Consider the following 27,691-nt stretch of genomic DNA (forward strand, 5'->3'; position numbering starts at 1 on the left):
TTAAGAAGAGTTGCCTTTTGCTTTTTGATGGGATTATTTGATTTGAAGATCACAAACAAAATGTTTGACACAGTTTCTTATGATAGCCAAGACAAGACAGAGAGATATGGGCTGAATGACAGGATAATTAGGTAGCTTTGGAATGCCTTGAAAAACCAGATGCCAAACATAATTGATTAACGTATTGATGTGAACTTGAATAGAGACTCTAGTGAACTGCCATTTGGCCTCATTATTTTTTTTCAATGATTTGTCAGAGGTATAAACATCAGATTTATCAAATTTTCAGATTAAATGCAACTTGGAAGAATGAATAATGTATTGTACTACCAAATCAGTCTCAAAAAATATCTCAGACTGTAATAATGAACCAAATTTATTAAGATGAAATTAAATAGGGATAAATAAATGCTTATTTATAAGTACTTGAATAGGATAAATCTAAGTCTTACACATTAGTTAAAAAAAATCCATAGCACAGTTACAGGTGAGGATAGATAAAGGTAAGTTTTATCGAACTGCAAACTCAACGAGTCAACCATGTAATATGGCAACCCAAAAAGCTCAATTACCTTTGTTCTACATTAATAAAGTATAGTATTAAAATTATCTAGGTGGTAGTTCTGCCATAGTTGGCCCTGGTCAGCTCATACCTGGAATGTAGTGTTAAATTTTAGTTGCCATATTTTAGGAAAAACATTGACAAGCTAGAAACTTTCCTTAGGAAGGTGACCAAGATGATTAGGGAAATTGAAACCATGTCATAAAAGAATTGGTTGAAAGAAATTGCTTATATTTAGCTAAGAGAAGACTTTGAATGGGACAAGATAGCTATCAAATGAGATATCTGTAAAATGCTTAACACATAATAATCCTAATAGGTACTTGATAAATCTTTATTCCTTTCTCCTCTCTCCCTTCCCACTCCAACAACAAGTGCTATGTTTGAAGGACTGTCATGTAAGAGAATTAGACTTAATTTGCTTGATTCCAGAGTGCCAAATGAGAAGTAATGCATAAAAGCTGCAAATGGCAGATTTCAGCTTAAATCAATAAAACTTCCTAACAACTAGAACTATGGAAAAAAAAGTGGAATTGGCTGTCTCAGAAAGCCTGTTCAAACAAATACTAGATGACCATTTGTCAGAGGTTTTATAGAAAGACTCATTCTTCAGATATCTCTTTCAACAAGCATTTATTAAGCATCTACTATATTGCAGCCACTGGGGCTACAAAGATAAAATCAAAACCATTTCTGCCCTCAAGAAGCTTAGTGTCTATTAGGAGAGACAACATAGTCATTTGTTGTCATTGTTCAGTGGTTTCAATCACATCGACCACTTCGTGACCCCGTTTGGGGTTTTCTTGGCAAAGATACTGGAGTGGTTGGCCATTTCCTTCTCCAGCTCATTTTACAGATGAGGAAAGTGAGGCGAACAGGATTAAGTGACTTGCCTAGAGTCACACAACTAGGAAGTGTCTAAGGCCAGATTTGAACTCAAGAAGATAAGTCTTTCTGACTCTAGTTCTGGCCTTCTATCCACTGAACCACCTAGCTGCCCCTTTACTACATCTTTACTCTCTTTCTCAAACTCCTTGAAAAAAAAAAAAACTCTGCAATTCCTCTCTTCTTACTCTTCTAAAGTCTCTGCAATCTGCCTTTTGAGTACATCATTTAACTGGAACTACCCTCTCTAAAGTAACCATTGATCTCTTAATTTCGGATTCTAACGACCTTTTTTCTCAGTTCTCATCCTTCTTAACCTCTTCATAGCATTTGACTCTTGTTGATCACCCCCTCTTTGCTTCTACCTAGTCTCTTCTCTGTGTTTTTCTGGCATTGTTCTCTTGTAGTTTATCTGCTACCTCTGACCACACCTCAGTTTCCTTTGCTGGCTCATCACTAGCTGTGAGTGTACTAGCTGTGAGTGTTCAATTCTGGGTACTCATCTTTTTTCTCTCCATACTCTTTCACTTAGTGATCTCATCCGTTCCCATGATTCAATTATCATAGCTATACGGATGTCTCCCAGATCTATATATTCCACCTGATCTCTCTCCCGAGCGCTTGTGAATTGCTCTAATTGTTGAATGGATTGTTCAAACTAGAAACCCAATAGGCATCTCTAATTCAGTATGTTCAAAACAGAATTCATTATCTTTCCATCTTCTGAATTTCACTATTACTGTCAAAGGTACAATCTTCTTTCCAGTCATCCATGAATCCTCATTTTCACTTACTCCCATATATATCCAATCAGTTGCCAAATCTTATCGTTTCTATCATAACAACATCTCTTAGATACAGTTCTTTTTCTTCACTTACTGAATACAACCACTACCCTAGTTCAAGTCCTCATCACCTCTTGCCCAGACTTTCAAAATAGCCCATTTTGCCCAAAATAATGAAAAGCAAAATAAGCAGAACCAAGAGAACATTGCATACAGTAACAGCAATATTGTTTTAAGAACAAGTTTGAGCAAATAAGTCATTTTGACTATCACAAATACCCAAATTAACTATAAGGGACATATGAAGGCAGATGCTACGTGCATCTGGAGAAAGAACTGATAAATAGAAGTGTAGTTATAGAATGATTTTACATATATATATATATTTATATACACATATATACACATTTGTATCTAATAGTAGCCATGGAGGGGGAGGAAAAAAATTTACATGATAACTATTATATATTTAAAAGGAATAACAAGTTGACCATAATAGATTTGCAGTTTCATGTGCAATATCTTTTTTTAGTATACCATGTTATGGAAATGCTTGTTTTATTCCATAAATTAAAAAAAGAAATAAAATAAGAAAATAGCCTATTTGGCCTCCTTACCTCAAACCTCTCTCCAGTCCAAACCATCCTCCACATAGTTGCCCAAATGATTTTCCAAAAGTTTAGGGCTGACCATGTCAGCCTCCCAAACGCAATAAATTCCAATAGCTCCCCATTTCCTCTAAGATAAAATACAAACTGACCTGTTTGTCATTTGAAGCCCTACACAACCTGGCTCCTTCCTTACTTTTCCAGTCAACTTAACGTTTTTCTCCAGTCATACTGGCTTATTTGCTCTTCACATCCAGTGTTCCATCTCTGCACAACCATCTCCCATGTCCATGCCTTTGCAGTGGCTCTCTCCCAAGTATGCAAGGCACTCTCACCTCACTTCTGCATCTCAGAAGACCTGATTTCCTCACAACTCAGCTCAATTGTCAGATTTTATCCAAAACCTTTTCTTAAACCCCCTCCCCAGATCTAATGCCCTTTCCCCTAAAACTACCTACTTATTTTGTGTATATATGTACACACACACATTTCCTCCCCTTTACAATGATAGTTAGTCAACTAGCATTTATTAAGCATATGTGTCAGGCATTGTGCCCAATTGCCAGGCAACAAGGTTCAAACTCTCAAGGTAAAACTTGACAAGCAAAGCTGTCATTAAGGGTGCCTCATAGTTGCTGCCTTTCTTCTCCTTAGAGAAATACAAAAAAAGGGCAGGTTTTTGAGCCTGGTAAAATCCCACCACCCACTAATCAAAGGCTGGATTGCTCTGTGGGGAACAGAACCCGGGGTAGGAGGTGGAGATTGGTAATCTGACCCTGGTTTTTTTCTATAGCACCTGCTCAACTCCATGGCATGCTTTCCTCTATTACTGAAATCACGACGAAACGCTGGGCAAGGCTGAATACTTCAAGCCGGCGCGTTTCCACTCCTCCCCCCGCATACACACATTTCTGTGAGTCCTAGGCACCTACAGAGCCCAGCTACTGTTTGTGGCCTTCCCCTCCACCCCGTGCGCACCCTCTGGGGGTTCCCTTGAGAAAGGGGGTGAATGGAGGTCTCCACACTTTGGTAGTTGGCTCCCCGTGTCCGACTTCCCCCAGCAGGGAGGAAGGGCTTGGTCCAGGTGACCCTCGCCTGAGCCCCTAGGGCTCCCCAGGCTACTGGGCAGCCCCGCGGGGAGTAGGCGGCTCCTGTGGCGCAAGGCGCCTCCAGCCTGGCTTCACCCCGGGCAAGTTCCCAGGGTAGGAGGAAGGCGAAAGAGCAGTGGGAACCAGGCTGCTGTCGCCGCCCAGTCCCAAGGGGAATCCCGGCTCCCCCACGCAGCCCCCTCCTTCCCCTCAAGGCCCTCCCCTATTTCTGTCCCCTCTTTGCCCCCGGCCTAGTGCCCATGCGCGCAGGAGACTCTTTATAGTCGACCCGGGCTCCCGGGTTTTCTGCACTCGCACACCCGGCCTGACAGAGAGCAAGCAGGTGGAGAACCATCTGAGTGTGTGTGTGTGTGTGTGTGTGTGTGTGTGTGTGTCTGTCTGTCTGTCTGTCTGTCTGTCTTCGTTCTCTCTTCCCTCCTTTCTTTCTCTCTTGCCTATCCTCTTGCCTGCCTCCCTGCCTCCACGTCGGGTCCCCCCTCACCTAACCGGGGTACCTTCCCTCAACCTTCTCTTTTAGATCCGTTATAACCCAAAAGGCTCTGAATTTTGCCCCTTCTACAGAAGGAATATGAACCCCTAGCTGGAAGGGAGCAGCCGCCCCATTTCTTTTCCTTCGGGTGGAGAAATGGCTCCATTACATCCTAAGGGAACCGGGATTTCCAAAGGAGTCCCGAACGCACTGGGCAGCTGGGCGAGGGTGGGGACAGGGGAGGAGACACCAATTCCCTGGAGCTGTGACATCGTACACAAATTGCATGGAGACTAGAGGTTGGGGGCGGGGGGGAGGGAGAGACTGAGATGTATCTGGGTGGGGGGCGTTCTAGTGGGGACATCCGTAGGGAGTGATGACAACGCACAGAAGTTCCTTCTCTTCTCTCCTCCTTCCAGGTCTGACCATTCCTTGAGCCACCATGTCTCCAGCTTGGATCTCTGTTCTCTACCTCGGTGGGTAATTTGTGGATTATTACGCACCCTCAGTTCTGTCTCTCAGTGTCCCTCACCCTCTGACCCTGTTCCCTCTTTTCCCCAATATCATGTCCTGGGTTTGCTTCCAGCCTCTCCTTTGACTCGCGAGAAGGTAGTGGGATGGGGAGGAGGAAGAAGAGGGAACCGTTGAGCCGCAGCTGCTATCCGGCGCCTCTTCTCTTCTTTGTACAGGTGGCTACTTCCTCCTGCCAGGACCTGTGAGCTGCGAGGGCTCCGGTGAGTTCAGCCTCTGGCCAGAGAGAACAGGGGAATAGGGGGTGGAGTGAGGAGTTTGTAGAACTCGAGCCTCTCAGTGGGAACGATGCGCAGGAGCTCAATCCATCCCCAGGAGCTGACCTTGAGCCTCCTTGGGCCAGCCCTTTGGGAGGAAAATCCAAGTGCAGACTTGGGAAAAAAAAAGAAGAAGAAACGGGTGTATTGAGCTGGTTACCAATTTGTCTTTATAGACAAATTGGATTTCTGCCTCCGTCCTCGTTCTGAAGCTGTAATATACTCGTTTGTAGTTCGTTCATCCTACACCCTAGTTGCTCCTGCGGTCCCCAATGGGGCTCGTTCTCCCAGTCCTGCCACTTTTTCAGTCCTCATGGGGGATTTTCTCCCAGCCCTCCTACTTTAGGGGTAGTTTCCCCACCTCAGGCTCTAAGATGGAGAAGGTAAGTGCTTAGGAACTGGGGATGGATAGCTCTAGTGGGTTCATTACTTGAAAAAAAGTTGCCATTTGAGATCATCGGGAAGAGGGGAAGACTAAGAACAAGTAAGGTTGCAACCTCCAGAGCAAGGTAAAATAATCTTGAAAAGTCAAATCGGAAGGTCTGTCTTCACTTGTGGTCCCACATTTAAAAGGACATTGGGGAAGGTGAAACAAGCCTTATTTAGGGCAATAGTGATGGTTGAGGGGACTGGAATCCGTCTTTAAGAAGGTCAGTTGTAGAAATGAGAGTGTGTATCCCTCAAACGAGAGCATTTAAGAGGGACTTGGAAGGTGAGAGGAGGGAATAGTCATCTTCAAATACTTGAAAAGTTGTCATAAACATTAGATATCTTGTTTGAACTCAAGGGGCACAGCTAGAAGCAATGGGTAGAAATTTTAGGGAGTTTGGTTTTGTTTTGGTTCAGTATAATGAAAATTTTGTTTTTAAAAAAATGGACTAAGCTGCCAAGTGAAGTACGGAGTTTCTCATCACTGGCGGTGTTTAAGCAGAAGCTGGATGGAAGCCAGATGATTCCCTTGTCATCGATGTTGTAGATAGGATTCGAGTTAGGGAATAGACACGTTCCAGTTCTAGGTGCTTTGATTCTGTAAGTCACAGGATGAGGAAAAAAGTTATCTCCTTTTCCAGGCTGTGTCACAGAATCCACTGACTGCCCAATAGCACTCAATTCTGCCCGAGGCCTGGGGTCCAGGTGAGATTGTCCCTTAGGAGTGTGCAGCATTTGGACTATGGTATGGGCCAGGTGGGCCTCAAGCTTTGATCAAGATTCATTCATTTGTCTGCACCACTATAAGTAACTCCTTGACATGAAGGAATTTGGGGTACTGTAGAAATTATTTGTGTTCCAACGTTGTGCATGTGGAGGTTTTTGTTTGTTTGTTTGGAATTTTGTTGTTTCTGGATTTTATGAATGGGATTCAGTTTTTAAATGTATTATTATTTGGTTTTTTTCAAAGAAGATAAGTATTGTGAAGGGGACAATGGGCAGCCACTGAGTGAAGTAGCGGTGAGATTAAAAATAATGGTTGGAGATAGGGGATTTTGTTCAAACTTTGATCTGCTTACCCAAATATGTAAAACATGATGATTTCAGTGAAATCAGTGAGATAATAGGTTTGAGGCTACTGGATTCTTCTTCTGTAAGGATATTCATTTTCTCCAGCTAATAAAGTGGCATTTGATATGAATCTCTGCTAAAACAATGGTCTCATGTCTTGATTAAAGGAAGACCTTTACTTTTTGTTCTAGATCCAATAGGTCATGGTAGATTTGCCAAGAATGCTGAGTATTAAATTGAGCATTATTGACTCTAAAAAACATATACATTAAGTACTTGAACAGAACCCTCTCTAGTGTAAATTTTTTTCACCATCTGTTGTAAAATTTCTCAGCTGCATGCTTGTAAGACAGCACCTGCTACCATTCATTCTAAATTTAATATTTACATAGGTTTTCCAATTTGTTTTTTAGCTTGTTTAAAAAGTTGTTCTTGTATTTCTGATATCTTTCTTGATGGAGATTTTTATTTTCTCATAGTATGTCATGTGGAGGATGACTGTTTTATTTCATATTTCTGTCTAGACTTGCGATTTAATCAGTGTAATAATAACTAGCATTTATATAGCACTTTATAATATGCAAAGTGGTTTACAAATATTATCTTATCCTATCCTCACAATAACCCTGGGAGGTAGGTACTGTTATTATCCCCATTTCACAGATGGGGAAACTGAGGCAGATAAGGCTAGTGTCTTGCCCAGGGTCAGACTAGCTGTGTGTCTGATGTCACATTTGAATTCAGAACTTCTTTACTCCAGGTCCAACATTGTGTCCTTTGTGCCACCTAGCTGCCTCTAGAGGCTCAGAATGCCTTGAGTGGAAACGCCTTTGCCAATGCAGATCAGCAAATCATCTGTAATTATAGATCTTAGAAAGCTGACTGGTCAATGAGAGGTTAAGAGACGTCTATGATTGTAGTGAAAGTATGTGTCAGTGGTAGGACTTGACTGCTAGGTCTTCCAAACTCCAAGGCCAGCCCTCTACCCTTATGCCCTATTATACTTTTCTGTTTCATATTAGGGAAGAATATTTTATTTACTATTTTACTTACATAAGCACATAGGGTTGTTATTTGTTTTTTTTTTAAATATACATACACTGTGTTCTGGGACTAGCTAAACTATAGAAATAGCATTCTTAAACCAGAAAACTACCTGATACCTCGTTCAGATTGTCTACACATATATAGACATTTAATCATAGAATCATTCGAAAACAATTTTACATATGTGATCTTTTTAGGTAATACTTGCAAAGTAGGATTTGTAAATTTTCCACTTTTATAAAAGTAAAGACTGTCCATTATTGTGACTAATACTGCTTTATCTTGGACCAAAGCTTTTAAGTCATCCCGAACATATCTACCTAGCATGATCTTTAAACCAGCCCTGAAAAAAATACACACATCAGAATTTTATAATAGAAGAGACCAATAATTAAGGGTTGGATCCAGTTTGGGGAAGGTACTTACCTGGCCTTGCTAAAAATCTAAAATGTAGTAGAGAGATAAGCCAAAATATTCTTTTAAAAATATTTTTATTGTTATATTTTTACATCATCTACATTTCCCAAAGTATCCCTCCTCCTCTACTCTAAATTCCCTTAAAAACAATATTTTATTGATACCTTTTGTTTTTATATCACCTGTATTTCTCAAAGAATTTTCCTTCCTTCCTTCTCCCAGAGTTTAATATCTTATAGCAAAATTAAAATGAGTTTTTAAAAAAATCAGCAAAATCAGTCAACATTTTGAAAAAGTCTGGCAAATAATATACTCCACACTCCTAATCCACCATTTATGACAAAACAAGACAAAAAAACAACATAATGGTACCTTCTTTTGTCTTTTCCTTGAGGCCAAGCTTGACCAAAGTCAAGGTATTTCTGGATTGAAAAAAGAGAGAGTAGAAAAATAGCTACCACAAAGAAATCATGGGGCTGGTTGTATCCCCTTCTTTTTCTTCAGCTCCTATTGCTATCACATGCTTTACAAGAGGACTTGATATCAGGAAGGAGAAAGCTGATGTCCTTTGCCCAGGGGGGTGTCTTCTCCGAGATTTCTATGTCTTTGGGAACATAGTCTATGCCTCTCTTTCAAGCATCTGTGGAGCTGCTATTCACAGGTAAGCCTAGTGATCGTGTCAGAGCAGGAATGACTGTTTTATCCATCTCCCACTTTCACATTATTTTGTCAGTTTTGGTTGTAGGAGACAACCAGTTCTGAAAGCTTTCCTGGATAACCTGAAAACCTTAGATGAATAAAATAGTCAAGGGAGACTTTAGCTCTTTAAAAAAAAAAAAAGCACTATCCCCCTCAGAGGTCATCCAGACAAAAAGGCAAAATGGATTCAATTTCCTCTCAGGGTCCCTTCTGTTATGAGGCTTCTTTCATTCTAAAATACGTTGCAGCTCCCTACACTAATAGTAAGCTGAAGAATGGATTCTGGCCCTTTTAATTTATTTTGAAAGGAATCCAAAGTCCTATGGTTCAAAGGCACATGTTGGAATATTTGAAAAGTTGTGTTGAGATCTTTATTAACGTGGCAGCTCTGAGAAATAATAAGAAAGTAGTGGTCCCTATCAATAATTCAAGAAGTTAAGAGGGCACATTTCCCCAGAGACATTTTATTACAACTCTAAACAGCTGCTATTACAAAAACAAACAGACAAAATTGATAGAATCTTTACATGGCTTCTTTGCCTGAATTACTGAGACATGTATTTCCTTGCCTTGTAATAAATATTTGCATAGAACTTTACATTTGTTATCTCATTTAAGTGTCATAACAGCCTGTAGGAAAGGTCCTGCCTGCCTTATTATCCCAATTTTACAGATGAGGAAATTGAGGCCTACAAAAGTTAAGTGACTCCCCTATGGCCACACAAGTGAAAAGTGTCAGAGGCGGGTCTTAAACTGAGTTCTTCCTGAATAACACTATTCTGCATGCCATGTTGTCTATCAGAATTGCAGATAATAAGACCTCTTATTTATAGTGTATTCCCTCAAAAAGTAAGTAGTACAGGTATTATTATCTCTGTTTCATTCATGAAAAACCTCTGGACTGGAGATGTTGAATAATTTGCCCATGGCCATATGACTTGTAAGTTTTAGGCTCAGTGCTAAAACCCGGGGCTTTTGACTCCTAAATCAAATTCTCTTTTCATTTCATCATTTTGCCTTTTTACTTAGATACAGTAGGGCACTGCAGCCCAGACATCCCACTACAGCCCCTAGAGCTACTATGAAGCTTTTGAGAAGTATCATCTGGTACTGGATTTGTAGTCTGAGGACCTGGGTTCAAATCCTAGCTCTTCTATTTGTTATCTGTGTGGGCAAGTCATTTCTTTTCTCTGAGGCTCAGTTTCCTCATCTATAAAATGAGAAAGTTGGAGTACGTCTCTGGGGTTTCTTCCAGCATGAATCTATGATCCTATGATCTCAGATGTGAGTTTTAATTGCTGCTCAACCCACTGTTATTATGTTTCAGGGGGGTAATCACCAGCTCAGGAGGGGCTGTGCGGGTCTATGGTCTGCCTGGCCGGGAAAACTATTCTTCAGTAGCTTCCAATGGTATCCAGTCTCAAACCCTGACCCGATGGTCCTCATCTTTCACAGTGTCCAGTAGGTGCAACTAGCTTCTTTTTCTTTGGGGGAAAAAAAAAGGCATCACTAGGCAGCAACATTGTCTACCTTTCTTAAGTCAGCATCTTTAATTACATTGCTTGTCCCAAAGACTGAAGCCATCAGTTGATGTCAGTGTATCACTTGTGATCTTTGGGATCTGGTGCTCCATCTGGTAGAATGTGTGTGAAAGGAGAAAAGAGTTTTTTAACTTCTGTATCTCTCTACTTTTTCCATCTAATGTTAGAGGACTGGTCCAGTATTAAAAGGAATATAGACCATCTAGATAAGTAACAGTAGACTTGAAAAGTAGTGGGATTTGTTTTCTCATTGTCCAATGTGGGTCAGATTTGACTCTTCATAGTTGAAAGGTCACAGTTTGTTCCCATGAGCAGTCAGCATTCAGGGTTTACCAGCCTTGCATACTACTTGGTCTTACTCCTGAATTAGATCCCTTAATCTCTGATGGTGATGAAATGGGAGGAAAAAAAATCAATCATCTTTTTATTTTATTAACAGAAGGCAAAAGTAGAGCTCTGGAAGCCACAGGACGGGCAGTGTCCACAGCACATCCACCAGCAGGTATGAAGTGTGGAATATACCTTCTCAGTTGCCTGGCCCAAAATTTGAAAAGTAGAAATAAGTGTATTTTAATAATTGGGGTAAGTCAACTTTTTAATTGTTTTGTGACGATGTTAAAGAGCAGCTAAATAAATATATTGTGCTCTTGCAAAAAAAGGACAAGTATGAGAAGGCATGTACAGTTTTCTCTTCCATATTTCCCATGATTCCTTTTGTCTACCCTGAACTGTGGTAATAATCATTCTCCGCCATTCACTTCATCACTGCTCCTTGGTCTTATCCAATGGAAGAAGCAAAAGTGTGTTGTGAACTCCTGATACAGTCAAATAAGTAGTATATTTGGAGTCTTAAGACATGAATTCTAATCCTGCCTCTGTCATTTACTATCTGTATGTCCTAAGGCAGTCGCTATACAGGCCGCACGCCAACCTTCTGCCGGCCGTACGCCGGTACCCGCTCCTCCTATAAGGAGCACACTACCAGAGTCATACTCACACTCGAGTCTTCGGTCCTCTGCCAGATAACCACACAGAGACGAGCCATCGGGAGGTGCCAACACCAGAGCTTTATTCAGAGGCCATCACAGCAAGCCATCATAGCAAGCCCAAGCAGCAAGGCCAGAGCAACAGGGCAGGAGCCAGGAGAGAGCGCGTGTGTTCTGACCACGCTCGTTCCTAAGCACCTACTTAGCCCCTCCTCCCCAGCCCGCTTACTAGCCAATGATTGTAGGGTAAGATACCGGAAGAGGCTGTCTGAGTTTAGCGCACCAAGGGGGAGGGAGTGACGTAGGAGGCTAGGACCGGATACAGGGAGGAGGCATCTGGGAATGGCGCATAGACAAGAGTACATGACCTAGGAAGTCAGACTCAGGAGGGGTCTGGGGTCAGTGCTGCACAAAGGGACCCAGGAAGTCAGGAAGGTCACAGGAGGCGTCTGGGGATGACGTTGCATATAGGGAGGGGACTAAGCAAAGGGAACTCAGTCCTCTGCTGTCCCACTCCCACGTGGCACCGCCCCTTGCCTCAGGAGCTCAAGCTCCGGCTACTTCCTTGCACCCAGCTTATCTCACAAAGCACTGTCCACTGCCTCAGGGCTTCTCCGTATCCAGCCCATCCCAGTTCACCACGACTCTGCCTACCACAGCCCCTGCCTCGACTTCCAAAATACACAGATCCTACCCTACCCTTGCCACAGCGCCCAACCTGGTAGCTGCAAACATCAGACAGTCCCTCACAAGTCACTCTATGGGCCTGAGTTTCTTCCTGTAAAATGAAAGTGTTGGATTCAATAGCTTCTAAGATCCCTTTTATCTCTAAATCTGTGATGGTGAAATCCTTTCACTCACCAAATCATCCCTGACTTTTTCTCCTAGGTGAAGAAAAAGAACTCGAGGAATGCCCTTCTTCAGTTATACTAATTAATCATTATTGATTAGTTAATTAATGTTGATACATTTATTAACATGTAGATTTCCACCTTCCCAGATGTTAGTGTTCATGAAATTACTTTGTATTTACTATTTGTGGATATATTGTATTTCCCAGTAGAATTTAAAATCCTTCAGACCAGGGATTGTTTCATTCTTCGTGCCTAAGGCCTAGTACATATTAGGAGCATCATAAATGCTTGTTGGTTGATTGATTTCTAAGGCTTTCTTAGATTTAAAGTCATAGAAAGGAAATGCAAGAATATGAGAGGAGAAATTACAATGATAAAAAAATAAAAACTCACATAAAATTATGCCTTAAAGTATGCTTTATGAATGCAATATGCTTTATTAATATTATCTCATTTCTGTGAAATAGATAGTACAAGTATTTTCTTCTCCATTTTACAGATGAAGAAACTGAACCTCAGAGAAGTAAAAATGAGATCCTTTCTTTTGCTTTTCTCCCTCCTGGCAAGGTCTCCAACCTCTTTAGCTTCAAAGCCTCCTCATTGGCCTTAGCAAAGAATTAAACATCTGACCTCTGGAAGTCTGTACTGGTCTCTAGATTGGAGACACAGCAAGCTAAGCTCTTAGGGTCTTGTCTTCTAGCTTCTTTGGTGGAGATATTGCTTCCTGACTTCTAGTTTCTTTGGTGGAGATATTGCTGCTTCTACCTCTGAAAATGACCCAAAGAAATAGATCAATCTGTTTAAGAATGTTGGTCCTTACTAATGACTCCTCCTTGCTTCAGTTTTCCACTTTGGAACTTCCTTCCCTCCTTTTGGTAATGGTGTTGGGTGCTTACTATGTTGCAGGTAAACGACAGAAGAAGACACCTAACAAAAAGGCTGGAAACAAAGGTAAGATGAGCCAAGACTTTTAAGTTTGTCCAGAATTAGTCCTTGTCTTTCTAGGACTGCTGAGTGAAGTGACTTGTTTTGCTTTTTTGCAGATTGTAAGGCAGATATTGCTTTTCTGATTGATGGAAGCTTTAATATTGGACAGCGCAGATTTAACCTACAGAAGAACTTTGTTGGAAAAGTGGCTCTGATGTTGGGGATTGGAACAGAAGGACCACATGTGGGACTTGTTCAAGCCAGGTACCTATATTTCAAAATGTCAGGAGACTTGAGTGATAGAGCAAATGACCTCTCAGAATTAGAAACCATAGATGGAGGGACTGCATGTATGGTAGGTGTATCATGAACAATTCAGATCCCCAAATTCTATGAGACTTAAGAGTAGGGGAGCCAAATAAATTCAACAAACATTCATGAAGTTCCTCCTATATATAAGGCACTGTGCTAGGCATTAGGCATTCAATGACAAAAATAAAAACAAAACTCTGAGTTTACGTTCTATGGGGGGAATACAATTTGTGTGTGTGTATTAGTTTGTTACATATAGATAGATATATGCACATGTATTTAGAATAATACACACTATGTAAATGCAAATAGGTAAATACAAAATTGTATACAGTAATTCAAGGTAATTTCAAGAGTCAGTGGGTCAATAAGCATTTATGAAGTACCTCTTGTGTGCTAGGCACTGTGCCAAGTACTGAGGATATGTGTGTATGTGTGTGTGTGTGTGTGTGTGTGTGTGTGTGTGTGTGTTAAAAATCCCCAGTGTTTTCACAATGATGCATGCCATTTGTTTGCTTTCCAGACTATCAGGTAGTTCTTATTGCTGATCATCTTACTCTGTTAAGAGCCCTAGATATTTTTCTTTCATACCGCAACAATTCCAGTCTGTCTTGATTAGGCTCAGATATGAAGATATTTGATTTCTAGCAAAAATAAATCTATATTTAACATTAATAGCATTTAGTTAAATGTATATGTGGTTTTCAACTATTATCATTAAGCCCAATTATAAAAATGACTTATCCCCTAAATAAGAAAAGCCTCTAGTGAAGTTGATTTTTAAAAAGTATAGAACTTTACTTATACTTATCCCTACTGAATTTCATTTTATTGAATTCTGCCCATAATTCTGGCCTGTGAAGATCTTTTTTGGGTCTCATATCTGTGATCTAATATATTAAATATCCAAACTGGCTGTACAGAATTGGCAGATTCAATGAGCATGTCATCTATAACTTCACTGAAGTCTTTGACTAAAAAATGTTGAACTACATAGATAAGGGCCACAGATCTTCAGTCATTTCACTGAGACTTCTGAGGGTAACAGTGATCTGTTAATTCCTACTGCTTAGATCCAGTCATTTGAATATATTCAAATCTATCTTCCCATACTAGTTTTCCAGTCCATGCTCTTCCATCTTATCCACAAGGATACTTGAGAGACTTTGTCACATTGGAGAGATATGGCTAGATAAAAGTTTGTCTGAAAAAGATCTAGGATAGGGATCTGTGAACTTGTTTTTTTTTTTAATATATATTTTGATAATGAGGTAGGCATGATAGCACACATTCTTAATCCCTGCTACTGGCAAAGCTGAGGCTGGTGAATCAGTTGAGCTTGGGAATTCTGAATTGCAGCAGGTTATGCTGATTGGGTGTCTACACTGTATCTAGCACCAATTATGGTGAGCTCCAAGAGGAGGCCACCAAATCCCCTAAGGAGAGGTGACCTGACCCATGTCAGAAACAGAACATGTCAAAGCTCCCATGATGATTAGTAGTGAAATCTGGCCTATAAGAAAAAGCCTTTGTACTTCCAGCCAGGGCAGGATAGGGAGAAACAGTCTTAAAAAAATAATAAAATAAAATATTTTGGTAACTATTTCAATGTAATTGGTTTCCTTTGTAATCTTCCATATTTCATTTGGGGAGTTTAAAAACATTATTCTGAGAAAGGGTTCCTAGGTTTCATCAGACAGATGTCAGAGAGGTTCATGACACACAAAAAAGACTGAGAACCTCTGACCTAGGAATTTTAGTGAACTGCCAACTCAATACAAGTCAGTAGTAGGAAAAGCTAAGAAAGATAATGAACTCTCAGACTGCATTCAGAGAGACATCTAGAGCTAAGGTACAGGTGTACTCTGATTGGTCAGAAGATATCTGGAGTATCATGTTTCCATAGGTTAGAATGAACATTGATGAGCTGGGTAAGAGAAAGGCAACCAGAATGGTGAAGGGTCTTGGGTTCATGAAGATTAGTGATAGGACCAAGGAAGAAGACAATACTTGAAAGGAAGAAAGAGGAGGACATGATAATGATTTTTAAGTAATTGAAGGGTTTTCAAGAAGTAGAGGGAATATATTTTCTCTGCTTGGTTCTAATTGGAAATAGTGGATGGAAGCTGTAAAAAGGCAAATTTAGGCCTGGGATGAGGAAAAACTTTATTTTTAAAAATTATCCTATCCTAAAGTGTACAGGTCTGCTCTGGGAGGCAGTAGCTTTGTTCCTTCTTTGTAGAGGTCTTCAGGTAAATAGAGAGGCAGTATGAGACAGTGGAAAGAACACCAGCTGTGGAGTCATAGAACCTGTGTTCCAATGGCACCTCTAATGTTTTCTAACCTGTGAGAACCTGGTAAATGACTTGATCTCCTCATTCCTTGGTTTCCTTATCTATAAAAGGAAGAGGATGGACTAGATGGCATCTGTGGTGTCTTCTGGCTCTAAATCTCTAATCCAAAGGTTGGTGACCACTTGAGTATATTGGTTAGGTATTGTTTGTATTAGATGGCTTTGGAATCCCTTCTAATTTTGACATTGTGATTCTGTGAAATGCTTTGGTGAAATCTAGCTATACTGTATCTAGATAATTTCTGTGATTGATAGTAACCCTGTCATAAAAGAGAAGTCAAGGTATGATTTGTTCTTGATGAAATGGTGATCACTATTTCTCTTAAGTGCTCATGTACTGGATAAAGTCTTGGGCCTGGAGTCATGAAGACTTATCTTCCTGAGTTCAAATCTGGCTTCAGCCACTTACTAGCTGTAGAGACCTGTGCAAGTTACTTAAACTCTGTTTGCCTCAGCTTCCTCACCTGTAAAATGAGCTGGAGAAGGAAATGGCAAACCACTTCAGTATCTTTGCCAAGGAAACCCCAAATGGGGTCAGGAACAGTTGGACATAACTGAAACAGCCACGACAATAGTCCAAAGCTCTCATTTTACAGATGAGAAAACTGAGGCCCTGAAAGACTACAGTGACTTGCCCAAGGTCACACAGGCAGTAAGTGACAGAAGCAGGATGTGAATCCGATCCTCTGACCCCAAAGCTATTACCCTTTCCCCTGTACCATCCACTACACTGCCATAGCCTTGAAGAACCCACCATGATTTCCATGACACAATGAGGTACTAGAGCAGGAATCTGTACTTTTCCAAATCAGGTAAATATGAAGATAAATAAAAATAACAAATATAAAGTTTTTAAATTTCTAGGACTATCAAATTGGAGGCTTAGGAAGCTCTGTATACCAGTGCATAAATTTAAACTATATAGATGTGGACTCTTCTGAGTACCAACTTCAGCCTTTGCCATCAAAGCAGAGACACCTCTGAGAGCTAGGGCAGTCCCAGAATTCATAAACCTTGACTAATCTTTGAAATGCATAGCAAATTTATGAGATTAGAGATTAGACCTCTAGATATGACTCCTTGCTATGTCTCCCCATTTGGTCATCAGTGAATTAGCTAGAGCCTCCACTCTAAGATGTAATTATCTATGTCTTCGATTTAGTGTTCATCCTTTTCAAATTAGATTTTACATTAAAACCTTCCAGTTCATAAACCAGGAGCACAGATCTTCCTCCTCACCCTCCCTGGAGTCCCTGACACCTATTTAATCATGAATTTCAAGTAGAAAAAAACACCTCTGTTACTATGGCACTATTTGGTTGGGTGAGGCCCATCTAAAAGTGAGATCCGGTTGCCCACAGTCTGGGGGTGGGAATGCATGAATACGTCAGCCTCTGTAAGGATGGTTATAATTTTGAGTTTAAAAAGAGCTAAGCTCCAGTTCATAGCATTGACACTTAAGCGTCAGGTGATTAAAATTTTTCCAGCAATAGAACTAGGAAACTAAATGTTTGTGGCACTTCATTTTCAATCATTAATGCCTTAAATGTTTATAGAAAATAAACTATACTTCATAGAAATTCAGGTTCTTAAGAACCCTCATGTTCTTTCTATATTGAAATGTTATATTGATGATGGTCAGGTTCACAACAAAAAATTGTAATTATTAAATTGAAAAAACAGGAAAGCTTTTGAAAATAGCTGTCACTCAATTATTTGTGCAAATGAAGAATAGTGGCAAAGATAATTCAAAATGGCAGACAATGAAAAATGATCGATTTGGCTTTGGGAGATATTTTTAAACTTGGATTTTAACATAGGCACCCCAGAATTAGAAATTCAGAGAATGTCAGGTAAAGCACTATAAAGGCATGTCTAATTTTTATATCCTGCCTTCCTGTTCGAATCTCCCCATGGCCCACAGTCCATGCTGGGAACGGACATCATTTTTCAGTCTGATACAAGAACCAGCCTAGAGAGTAGAGAGCTGAGTTCTCTCAGCTTATTTTCTGTTTCATGTCTTCTCTGGAGCAGGGAGGTAATTTTCGTTTGTTGTTGTCGATTAGTCATGCCCAACTCTTTGTGACCCCATTTGGGGTTTTCTTGGCAAAGATACTGGAGTCGTTTGTCATTTCCTTCTCCACCTCATTTTACAGATGAGGCAACTGAGGCAAACAGGGTTAAGTGACTTCCCAAGGATCACCAACTAGTGTCAGAGGCCAGATTTAAACTCATGCGGCACCTAGCTGCTTATTCCAGCTTAAAAGCCCTCCAGATGCTGCTGAATTAGAACATATGTATAACATTCACCAAATATGTTTTGGGCACACTACAGTATACAAGGTATGATAACTGCTAAAAAAAAAAAAAAGGTCAATAGGTTATCAATGTTATTATTTGCCCCGCATAAATCATTACTCACTGTTAGCAAGCCACTATTTACAAGGCTAAGGAGTTTTTTTAAGTCTTATAACTAGGAAGTAGCTATTTATCCACATATCTAAAAAATGAATGGAAAAATACAATAGCAACACAATAGCAATACAAATACAATAAATTTGCAGAGGCAGCCCAATGCAATAAATACTGTGCCAAATCTGAAGTCAGGAAGACCTGGGTTCAAATCTTGTCTCTGGCACTTAACTAGCTGTAGGACTGAGAATGACATTTAAATCCGTCTAAACCTCAGGCAATTTTCTAAAATTTATTTATTAAGTTATAGGTAGTTTATCTAGGTGGAGGAAGTTCCCACTCCTAAAATCACAGATCCTTGAGTACTGGTATTTTAGCATGGTTTTGACACTACCAAATAACTTAAATACACACAACCCTGAGAGAATACTTCTAAAAATAAATGGAAATGCTTGTAACACTCAGCTGGTAATGCAGAATCCCAAATCAATACCTGAATAACATGTAGATTTAAGACTGGAAGATGTATTTTTAAAAATAAGAATAAAACCTTCAATCTACTGAAACTGTATAACAAGGGTTTTTGTTTTGTTTTGTTTTAACTACCTTTTTCCTGTTAAAAACTTTGGGTTGGGGCAGCTAGGTGGTGCAGTGGATAGAGCACCAGATCTGGAGTCAGGAGGACCTGAGTTCAAATCCGGCCCCAGACCAAACACTTGACACTTCCTAGCTGTGTGACCCTGGGCAAGTCACTTAACCCCAATTGCCAAAAAAAAAAAAAAAGAATAGCATTTTATTTATTTATTTTTTAATTTGACACAGCTACGAAGTGTCAAGTGTTTGGTCTGAGGCCGGATTTGAACTCAGGTCCTCCTGTCTCCAGATCCAGTGCTGTATCCACTGTGCCACCTAGCTGCCCTCTAAATGCTATTAATTCTTAAAGAGATTCAGAATATATTTTTATTCATTCCGTTGGGAATAGCTTTTGTCTTGTTTTCCTCTTAGTGAACATCCCAAAATTGAATTTTTTCTGAAGAACTTTACCTCAGCCAAAGATGTTTTGTTTGCCATAAAGGAAGTGGGTTTCAGAGGGGGCAATTCCAATACAGGTAAGTAGATCAGGCATTGTAGGACCTAGGGATAGTTGACTAAAAATGGGAAATCATCTCTAAATTTGTGACGAAGTGTCACAAAATATTTTTTGTATAAAAAAAAACCTTACAACTTTGGGGCCTTTTTTTTTTTCTTTAGAATGCTCACAGTCATTTGAGTAGCTAGGCTACATGTCACATATAGGTGTCCCTAATGTACAGAGGAAAGCAAAGGAATCAAGTTTAATAATCAATATAGCACTAATTCTGTAAATTACTGGTGGCATTGTCGTTTTTATTATACTGGCCTGACACAACCGTGATCACTGAATATTCCTCCTGTAATCTATCTTCCTTCAGATCTGAAAGAGAAGTATGTAATTATTTATATCTGTACAGGTCAATCAACAAATCAATAAACATTTATTAAGTACCTATTACTGGCACCCGTGCTAAGTGCTGGGGAGACAAAAAGAAGCAAAAGACAATCCCTACCCTTAAGGAGTTTAGGTTCTAATGGGGAAGACCATATAAAAATAAATATGTACAAAGCAACATATATACAGAATAAATAGCAATTTAGTAAAAGAGGAAAGCACTAGAATTAAGAGGGGTTGGGACTTGCCCCAAAAGACACAAGGCAGGGTTCAAGTTCTTAACTGCTGTTACACTTTCAGTTCTATTGAGAACTAGTAATTTTGCTAATTGGGACAGACAAGAGATTTTCATGGGGGCAGGCCCTACTTCATGACTCCTAACCTAAGTTACTGTGAAAATTACTCTGAAAGAAGTAAGGCTTATGAGAATTGGTATGGGAATAACATAGATTCTAAAGAGAATCACAGAATACATGAGCTTCATCCAGGCAAGGCTGTTGTTCTTGTCTAGAATGTGACTAGAACATATAGTAGGCACTTAATAAATTTTTTAAAGTTAAATTGACTGGGGGGGGGCAGTGTTTTGGAAATAAGTTGGAAAAACTTCTTCCACCAGTCAGGTCTTTATACGTCATAGGAAGAGGAGGGAGAGAAGGTCTCCACAACTTATCAAATTGCCAGGTAGTGGGTGCCTATAGGTAATTGGACAATCAGTTCCTGCAGTGGTGAAGGCTACTTCAATATGCTCTTCCCTTTCAATCCTAGGAAAAGCCTTAAAGCACACAGCCCAGAAATTTTTCTCAGCAGACAGTGGAGTGAGAAAAGGCATTCCAAAGGTGGTGGTGGTCTTCATTGATGGTTGGCCCTCTGATGACATAGAGGAAGCTGGCATTGTGGCCAGAGAGTTTGGTGTTAACGTATTCATTGTCTCTGTGGCCAAACCCATACCTGAAGAACTGGGCATGGTTCAGGATGTTGGCTTTGTTGACAAGGTAAAGTGGTTCAGAGAGGGGGATGGGGCGTCCTGTCAGTGTAGGTTAAGAGCAGTGATTTTGTGCTGGAACTTCAAACACTGCTCTGGGGAAATAGGGTTTTCTTCGTATTCAATTGAACTTTGAACATTTACAATAAAAGCACAAGTTTATGGTGTTTTTTCCATAATTGGATCATCTTTTTTTTCTTTTTTTTGTGAGAAAAAGAATGTAATTTTGGAGTTTCCCTGAGGGTTTCCTCATGTATTTTGTTCTACTTGTCAGGCCGTCTGTCGGAATAATGGTTTCTTCTCTTACCACATTCCAAGCTGGTTTGGCACCACCAAGTATGTGAAGCCACTGGTCCAGAAGCTCTGTACCCATGAGCAGATGATGTGTAGCAAGACCTGCTACAACTCCGTTAACATTGCTTTCCTGATTGATGGCTCCAGTAGTGTAGGAGACAGTAACTTCCGCCTTATGCTTGAATTTGTCTCCAATATAGCCAAGACCTTTGAGATCTCTGACATTGGTGCCAAGATTGCTGCAGTACAATTCACCTATGATCAGCGCACAGAGTTCAGTTTCACTGACTATACCACCAAGGAGAATGTCCTGGCTGTCATTAGGAACATCCGCTACATGAGTGGTGGGACAGCCACTGGGGATGCCATTTCTTTCACTGTGAGAAATGTATTTGGCCCCATAAGGGATGGACCCAACAAAAACTTCCTTGTAATTGTAACCGATGGGCAATCCTATGATGATGTCCAAGCCCCTGCAGCTGCTGCTCACAAAGCAGGTAATGTTTTGCCCCTACATGGGTAAGATCTGGGAGAAAATTGAGGAAATGTTCATTTGGAAGTGCTGTTACTAGGATTTCATCTTAATTAGCAAAGTTATTTTATTACGTAGTCATTCATTTTAATGTAGAAATTATTTCCTTATATTTTAATATTCAAAGGAGAATACAATTTAATAGTCATCAGAATGACTTTTTTTCTTAAGAGAAGTAGCTTGACATAGTGGATAGAGTGCTGATCTTAGGAAGACCTGGGTTCAAATCCTGCCTCTAACACATACTAGTTGTGTGACTTTGGGCCAGTCACTTAACTTCCCTCTTCAAGCTTGTTTTCTCATCAGTTTAAAAAAAAAAAAGGTGGGGGAGGAGTTTCACTAGATGTCTTTTAAGGTCTCTTGCAGTGCTAAATCTATGATCTTATGATTTCTACACTGGGTCAAACTCACGGTCCAACAACTCCAGGATCCTTTCTCTGAAAGCAATACAAAAGAGCAGACTAGCATAGTTGTCTTCCTTGGCATTAACTTTGCCACCTATGGATTTATACAGATCTTCTTTGAATAATTTTTTTCCAATCTATACTGACTCCTCTATCTCTGCAGTAGAATTTACATGGAGAGACTCCATATTCTTGGATTCAGTGAATATAAGGATTTACTATGTTCATTAATTTCCCTCACTCTTCATCTCTCAAGACAAGAGGCCTAATTTTTAGGCTCTTTTAATATAGATCATCTCCCATTCTGTTTATCATTTTACTTGCCGTTCTCCAGCTAGACCTTTTCTAGTGTACTTATTCCTTGAGGCAAACAGAAATATTTGTATTTTAAACTAAGAAGCATTATGACTTCTATACAAGGATAGAATGAATGTCTTCAGCTTCGCTTCCAAAATGTCCATCTTTTTGGTGGTACATCAGGTAGGTATAATCAGGAAATACTCTTCAGGGACTTTTTAGCTCCCTTCTTAGAATATAAATGATGGATACAAACTATCATGGACTATTAAGAAATCTTATGTAATTTTTCCTTATAAGTACACTGCTTTGCACATGTTCATTGTAACCTACCTGCCATATTTCTGAATACTCAGATATCTTCCTGTATTTTATCTCCATTGAAGCTCTGTTGGAATAGTCTTGAGTTTCCTCTGCATGTTGGGAAAGAAGTATGATTCAAAAAAGCTTGAAACTGGATGAGGGTCTAGGTCTAGGAATCACCAACTACTTTAGCAATGGGTCTAAGCAATGTTTTAGTCTTAACAGGTAGGTCTAAATGGAGTGAACCTCAAGAGGAACCAGAAAAAGGGTTACGGAATTGCAATACCATCAGAAATTGTTTCAAGTAGCATTTGTCACGTTACCTGACTTGCTCTTACTACAATTACTCACTAATTGTTAATCTTGGAGAACCACAGTGAGTTATCTGCTAAGTGGAAGCCAACAGGGGTAAATGACTAGGACCCATTCTGATACTTCCCATACAGAAGTCTTTTGGGGAAATCTGATTTATCAATATTATGTAGAAGGGCACTAAAATGCTAAGAATCTGAAAGATTATTTACATGTTTGGGTACTAGACAAATACAACTACTGCACAGGAAATACCACCTCACGTCCAAAAGGTGTATAGTGTTTCTGGTCAGATCCAAGAAAAATTACAATTTCTAACAGAACTTATCTAGGGCGAAGGAAGCTTTCTGAGAGACTAACAGAGTCTTAATTATTTTTTTGACAAGTAGATAAAAGAGGATAATTGGGTACCATTTCATTCCTTTTTTCCTACTTGCTGAAAGTTTCCCATTTTACTTTTATGCATGTTTAAGAAAGGGTGAGGATTTTTTTTTCTTTCACACAGGGTGGGAGTTTTAAGAGAAATGATAGAAATATACTGGTCTACTCATAGAAAGAAGCATGACCAGAGGAGACTAAGAAATGGCATTAATGATAGCAGAGCTGTTAAAGAAATCTGCACACCTGCAAAAAGTTGTCTTAAATGCTTTTGTTTTTTTGGGTAGTGTTCATCGTAAACATTCATTAACATAATTACAGGAAAAGGTATTCCAGTATTCCAAGCTTGATCTGTGATCCAGCAATCTAACCTCATACTCGCCTAATCTCAGTATACCCAATTAACTTGACTGTTCATGACAGGAAGCTTGAGGTCACAGTACTTGGCCCCTTAATCTATCTTATGCAACTGTGTATGAATTCAAAATGTAAAACCAAGTTTTATACTTATATAGTAAACTGATTGCATATATCAGCTAGTTTCACTTAAATTAATTTTGAAATACTTCCGTTATAGGTATCACTGTCTACTCTATTGGTGTGGCTTGGGCACCTCTGGATGATCTGAAAGATATGGCCTCTGAACCAAAGGAGACTCATGCCTTCTTCACAAGAGAGTTCTCAGGATTAGAACAGATAGCTACCGATATAATTAGAGGCATTTGTAGAGATTTCTTGGAAGCACAACAGTAAAGGTGACATTTTCACAGCAGAAGGAAATGCTATAAAGGTCTCTAGTGCTTATGCTGATGTTTTAATACATAAAGTACTTGGATCTAATATAAGAACATTATTCTAATGACATCAGTACCTCTCTCAAACAATCTCCAACAATATAATGGAACACATACACTATACATTTTACATTAATGCATTATGACAGGCATAAGATTCAAGATGGTATTTGGAAGCACCACATTTCCTGTTTCAAAAATACTCTTATAATCTTGGTTAGGGAAGATTGGTTATTGTTTAATGTCAACTGACATCTTTGTAAGCTCAACAGAAGTTATAATAAATAAAAGGTAACTACAGATTGGTCTGCAAGCAGAGGTAGCTCCTCCGAAATGAAAAGAAAAAAAATTAACACTTATGTTAAATATGAGAAATAAAAAAGACACATTGGAACCTATCTAATTATAGAAGTAGCTCATATTTTCTCAGAGCTTGCCAAAATGAGTGATGTCATAATAGATAAAATGGTGTTTTGATCCAAGTATGTTCTGCTCATTTGTAGATGTTTCTTTAACATTACGCACTCAAGAAGTATCTCTTGGTATTTTATTCGTTTCTGTATGTGTCCATTGGCTGCAAAACCAAGGACTTATGGCATGGAAGGGAACTGTTTATCAAGCTTTATGTAGTGTATTTTTGTAATAACTTATGACTAGCAACTTATAACACTGAATGTGGGGGGAGTGCCTTGTATTTTTCTATTTATATCCTTTTTTTACATGTATAAATGAAATAGGCTAATACTGTAAGAATCTCTAATGTACAAAAAAAAGACAAGTTAAGCAAGATTTAAACTCATCTTACATTGTAAACATTTTTCTTGAAGATAACTCATAGGAAAAATAAATACATATTACAAATAACAGAATGAAACTCCAGGGATGAAACATTACTGTTTGAATGTTCGAGCAATAAAAAACAAAACAAAATCTGTACTATCCCAAGTTGCCTAACACTCCACTCTTTATTTATAGGATTTGATTGTTTCAGTGATTGGAGAGAGAGAAGTGGAAGATGAGAAAAAAATTGGTCACTTACTGAGATAAACTGGGAGAAAGGCCAGTCTATGTTACTGAAAAATGCCTTCATTATTTTTAAGCACATACATTAACAAGGAATAGGCCAACAGACTGTGAATGGGTGACCCCAGAAGCCCTGCGTCATAGTGAGAAAAGACTTTGTAATTAGCATATCAATTATTTTCACATAAACTGACACTCATAAAACTGCCTCTCTTCCTAAGGTGAACCAACCAAGAGGAGCAAACCAAAGAAACTACCAGTTTAAAACTGTCTCCCCACCCTATCCCCCATGATGCATACAATTCTAAGGCAACAAGCTTCACCCTTCAGCTCCCCAACACCTTGACAGTAAACTACTATCAAAACCACTCTAAAATTGGACAGCTTAACTGAAATAGAAAGGGCTTTCAATATAATAGTATCTAACCAGCTATGACCAAACAAAACAGAACAAAAAACCTCACCAACCAGCAAGTATTATAGAAATAATTTAAAGTTTTCTTGAAAGGAAGACTTAAAGTCTCTTGACACTTTTTTTTTTGGTGAGGCGATGGGGGTTAAGTGACTTGCCCAAGGTCACACAGCTCTTGACATCTTTTTAAAGACAACTTGGTCAAACAGTATGGAACTTAATCTAGACAATGTGATTGTTCCACTTATTGGGAGGGAAAATTTTTTTAACCGTATTAAACTTTTTTTCTTGGAACACAAAACATAACCTCTTTTCTTTGATCTTTGACCTGTGATTTTGTGAAGGTAGACCATTATACAACTGCAGATCAACTCACTTGGAAAATTATCTAAGTAAGTTGCCTTGTCCTGAGGTCCTAAGTTAAATGATCGCCCATGGGCTCACAGTAACCAGTATGTATCAGACTTGACCCCAAATATTCCTGACTCCAAAGCCAGCCTGATAAATCAGGGGTTCTTAACCTGCAGTCCACAGATAGATTTTTTAGGGTTTGTGAAACTGGATAGTAAAAAAAAAATACATCTTTACTTCCACTATCTTTTAACTGGAAATTAAGATTTCTTTCAATGACGAATGCTGACAACAAACTAAAGCAGTATTAACAGGACGTGGTCTTTGTCACCAAAAGGAAATGGATATGTTCCTATCACATTGCCATTGTCGCAAGTATCTTGAAAAATTTATGCTCACCACTACTAGATATACGTAATAGAACCTGGTGCATGAATTGTGATCAGTCTTCCCAATTACAGAGTTTCAACATAACAGGTTTTCTTTGTATTTATTTCACATTATGCATTTAAAACCATTATTCTGAAGTGTCAAAGGCATCACACCAGACTGTCATGTGTATGACGAAAAAATTCTGCTCTGGATACGCAACACTCCCAAACTGTTCTGCAATGTTTTTTTAAATGCACATTTCTATACATGACTTTTTAAAATTATGATTATATTATCCTGGATGAAATGTGATCTATATATTATTTCATGTATCTTATGTTTATTTCCTTAAGGAAAAAAAAAGGGTAGTTAATTTTCATCATTGAGCTGGATGAATCACGACACTATATTTGACATCACTTTTAAGAACACTTTTTTTTGCCATGTTTCAGGGACACAAACAGCAGCCCTTGGCTGCCCACACCCTAACCTAAAGGCAAAAAGGCCCTGGGGAGAAGTCCCAGCCAGTTATGGTAAGGAGCAATAGCAGGAACCTAAACTCCATCCAGTAACAGGTGCTTGACAATCCTTCTTGCACCCTGGCTTTTGAGGAGCAGGAGAATGTAAGAAAAACTGAGACAGCATTCATTATTAGGCTAGGAAGGAAAGAAGTCTTTGGCAGAAAGTTAACAGGTGGTGGTGGTAGCAATGCAAAGAAAAGCCCATGTGAAGAAGGCTTAGGAGGTGAGAAAGTCAAAACCACACTGATGTAAGCCAGAGATGTGCTTGTGTTAGGTTCTGATGCCCCAAGTTGTAATTCTGAACATATCTGTAAGGAGAAACATTACAGGTGGGAATGCTATTTTATAGCACTATTACTAGTTTAGCTACATTTTAAGTTTTTAAAAGAGTTAGGCTGAGGAATTAAATAACATTTATAACATTGTTTCTATGGAAAAATGAGTTTGGTGATCCAAATGACTGATACACAAAATCATAGACTGGGGACTGTCTAAAAATTCAATTTGATCTTTAATGATTTTTTGTAGATTAGGACAAACTGAATTGGAGTAGGCAGTGAGGGAGAAAAGAAGAGAACCACTAATGCTTTGAGTTGACTTTTGTGAGGTGGGAAGAAGGAAAATGGGAGAAGAGAAGAGATGAGGTTTTTTAATTGCTTTTCAAGACCATCCAAATGAAAATAATGGTGGTTCAATGTACATAATATAATTTCAAAGGAGATACAAATTATCAAAATTCAATTTCAGGATCAGCAAGAGAAAAATCCAACTCAGATGAAACTTCTGGAAAATTATTCTTAAAACTGGTGTCAACTGTACTGTTAAAGAATAATATTTTCAAAGCACTGATATACTAGCATAAATTAAAAATCCAAGTGCTGTTTTAAGCAGCATAAAAATTAAAGGATCTAAAAAATTCTCTAGTTCAATGACTAAGAATAAAGTATTATGCTTTATTGCTGTTCAACACAAAATAATGTAGCCAACAGTAACA

General features: G+C 39.1%; 1 protein-coding gene across 2 annotated transcripts; it reads left to right on the forward strand.

The window, feature by feature from the left end:
- Positions 1–4,211: 4,211 nt before the first annotated feature.
- On the forward strand, positions 4,212–24,955 carry COCH (cochlin). 2 transcript variants are annotated; one of them, XM_027870063.1, is made up of 12 exons: positions 4,212–4,271; positions 4,838–4,894; positions 5,108–5,152; positions 8,675–8,831; positions 10,197–10,330; positions 10,850–10,912; positions 13,157–13,201; positions 13,294–13,441; positions 19,260–19,363; positions 20,488–20,714; positions 20,979–21,495; positions 23,802–24,955. In XM_027870063.1, exons 2-12 carry the CDS (start codon positions 4,861–4,863, stop codon positions 23,975–23,977), a joined length of 1,650 nt encoding a protein of 549 aa, XP_027725864.1. In that variant the 5' UTR covers positions 4,212–4,271; positions 4,838–4,860; the 3' UTR covers positions 23,978–24,955. The 2 variants fall into 2 exon arrangements, with proteins under 2 accessions (XP_027725864.1, XP_027725865.1); XM_027870064.1 differs by lacking the exons at positions 8,675–8,831; positions 10,197–10,330.
- The last annotated feature ends 2,736 nt before the right edge of the window (positions 24,956–27,691 follow it).

This window comes from Vombatus ursinus, unplaced genomic scaffold (assembly GCF_900497805.2).
Source record: "Vombatus ursinus unplaced genomic scaffold, bare-nosed wombat genome assembly UNPS02014794.1, whole genome shotgun sequence".
Lineage (NCBI taxonomy): Eukaryota > Metazoa > Chordata > Mammalia > Diprotodontia > Vombatidae > Vombatus > Vombatus ursinus.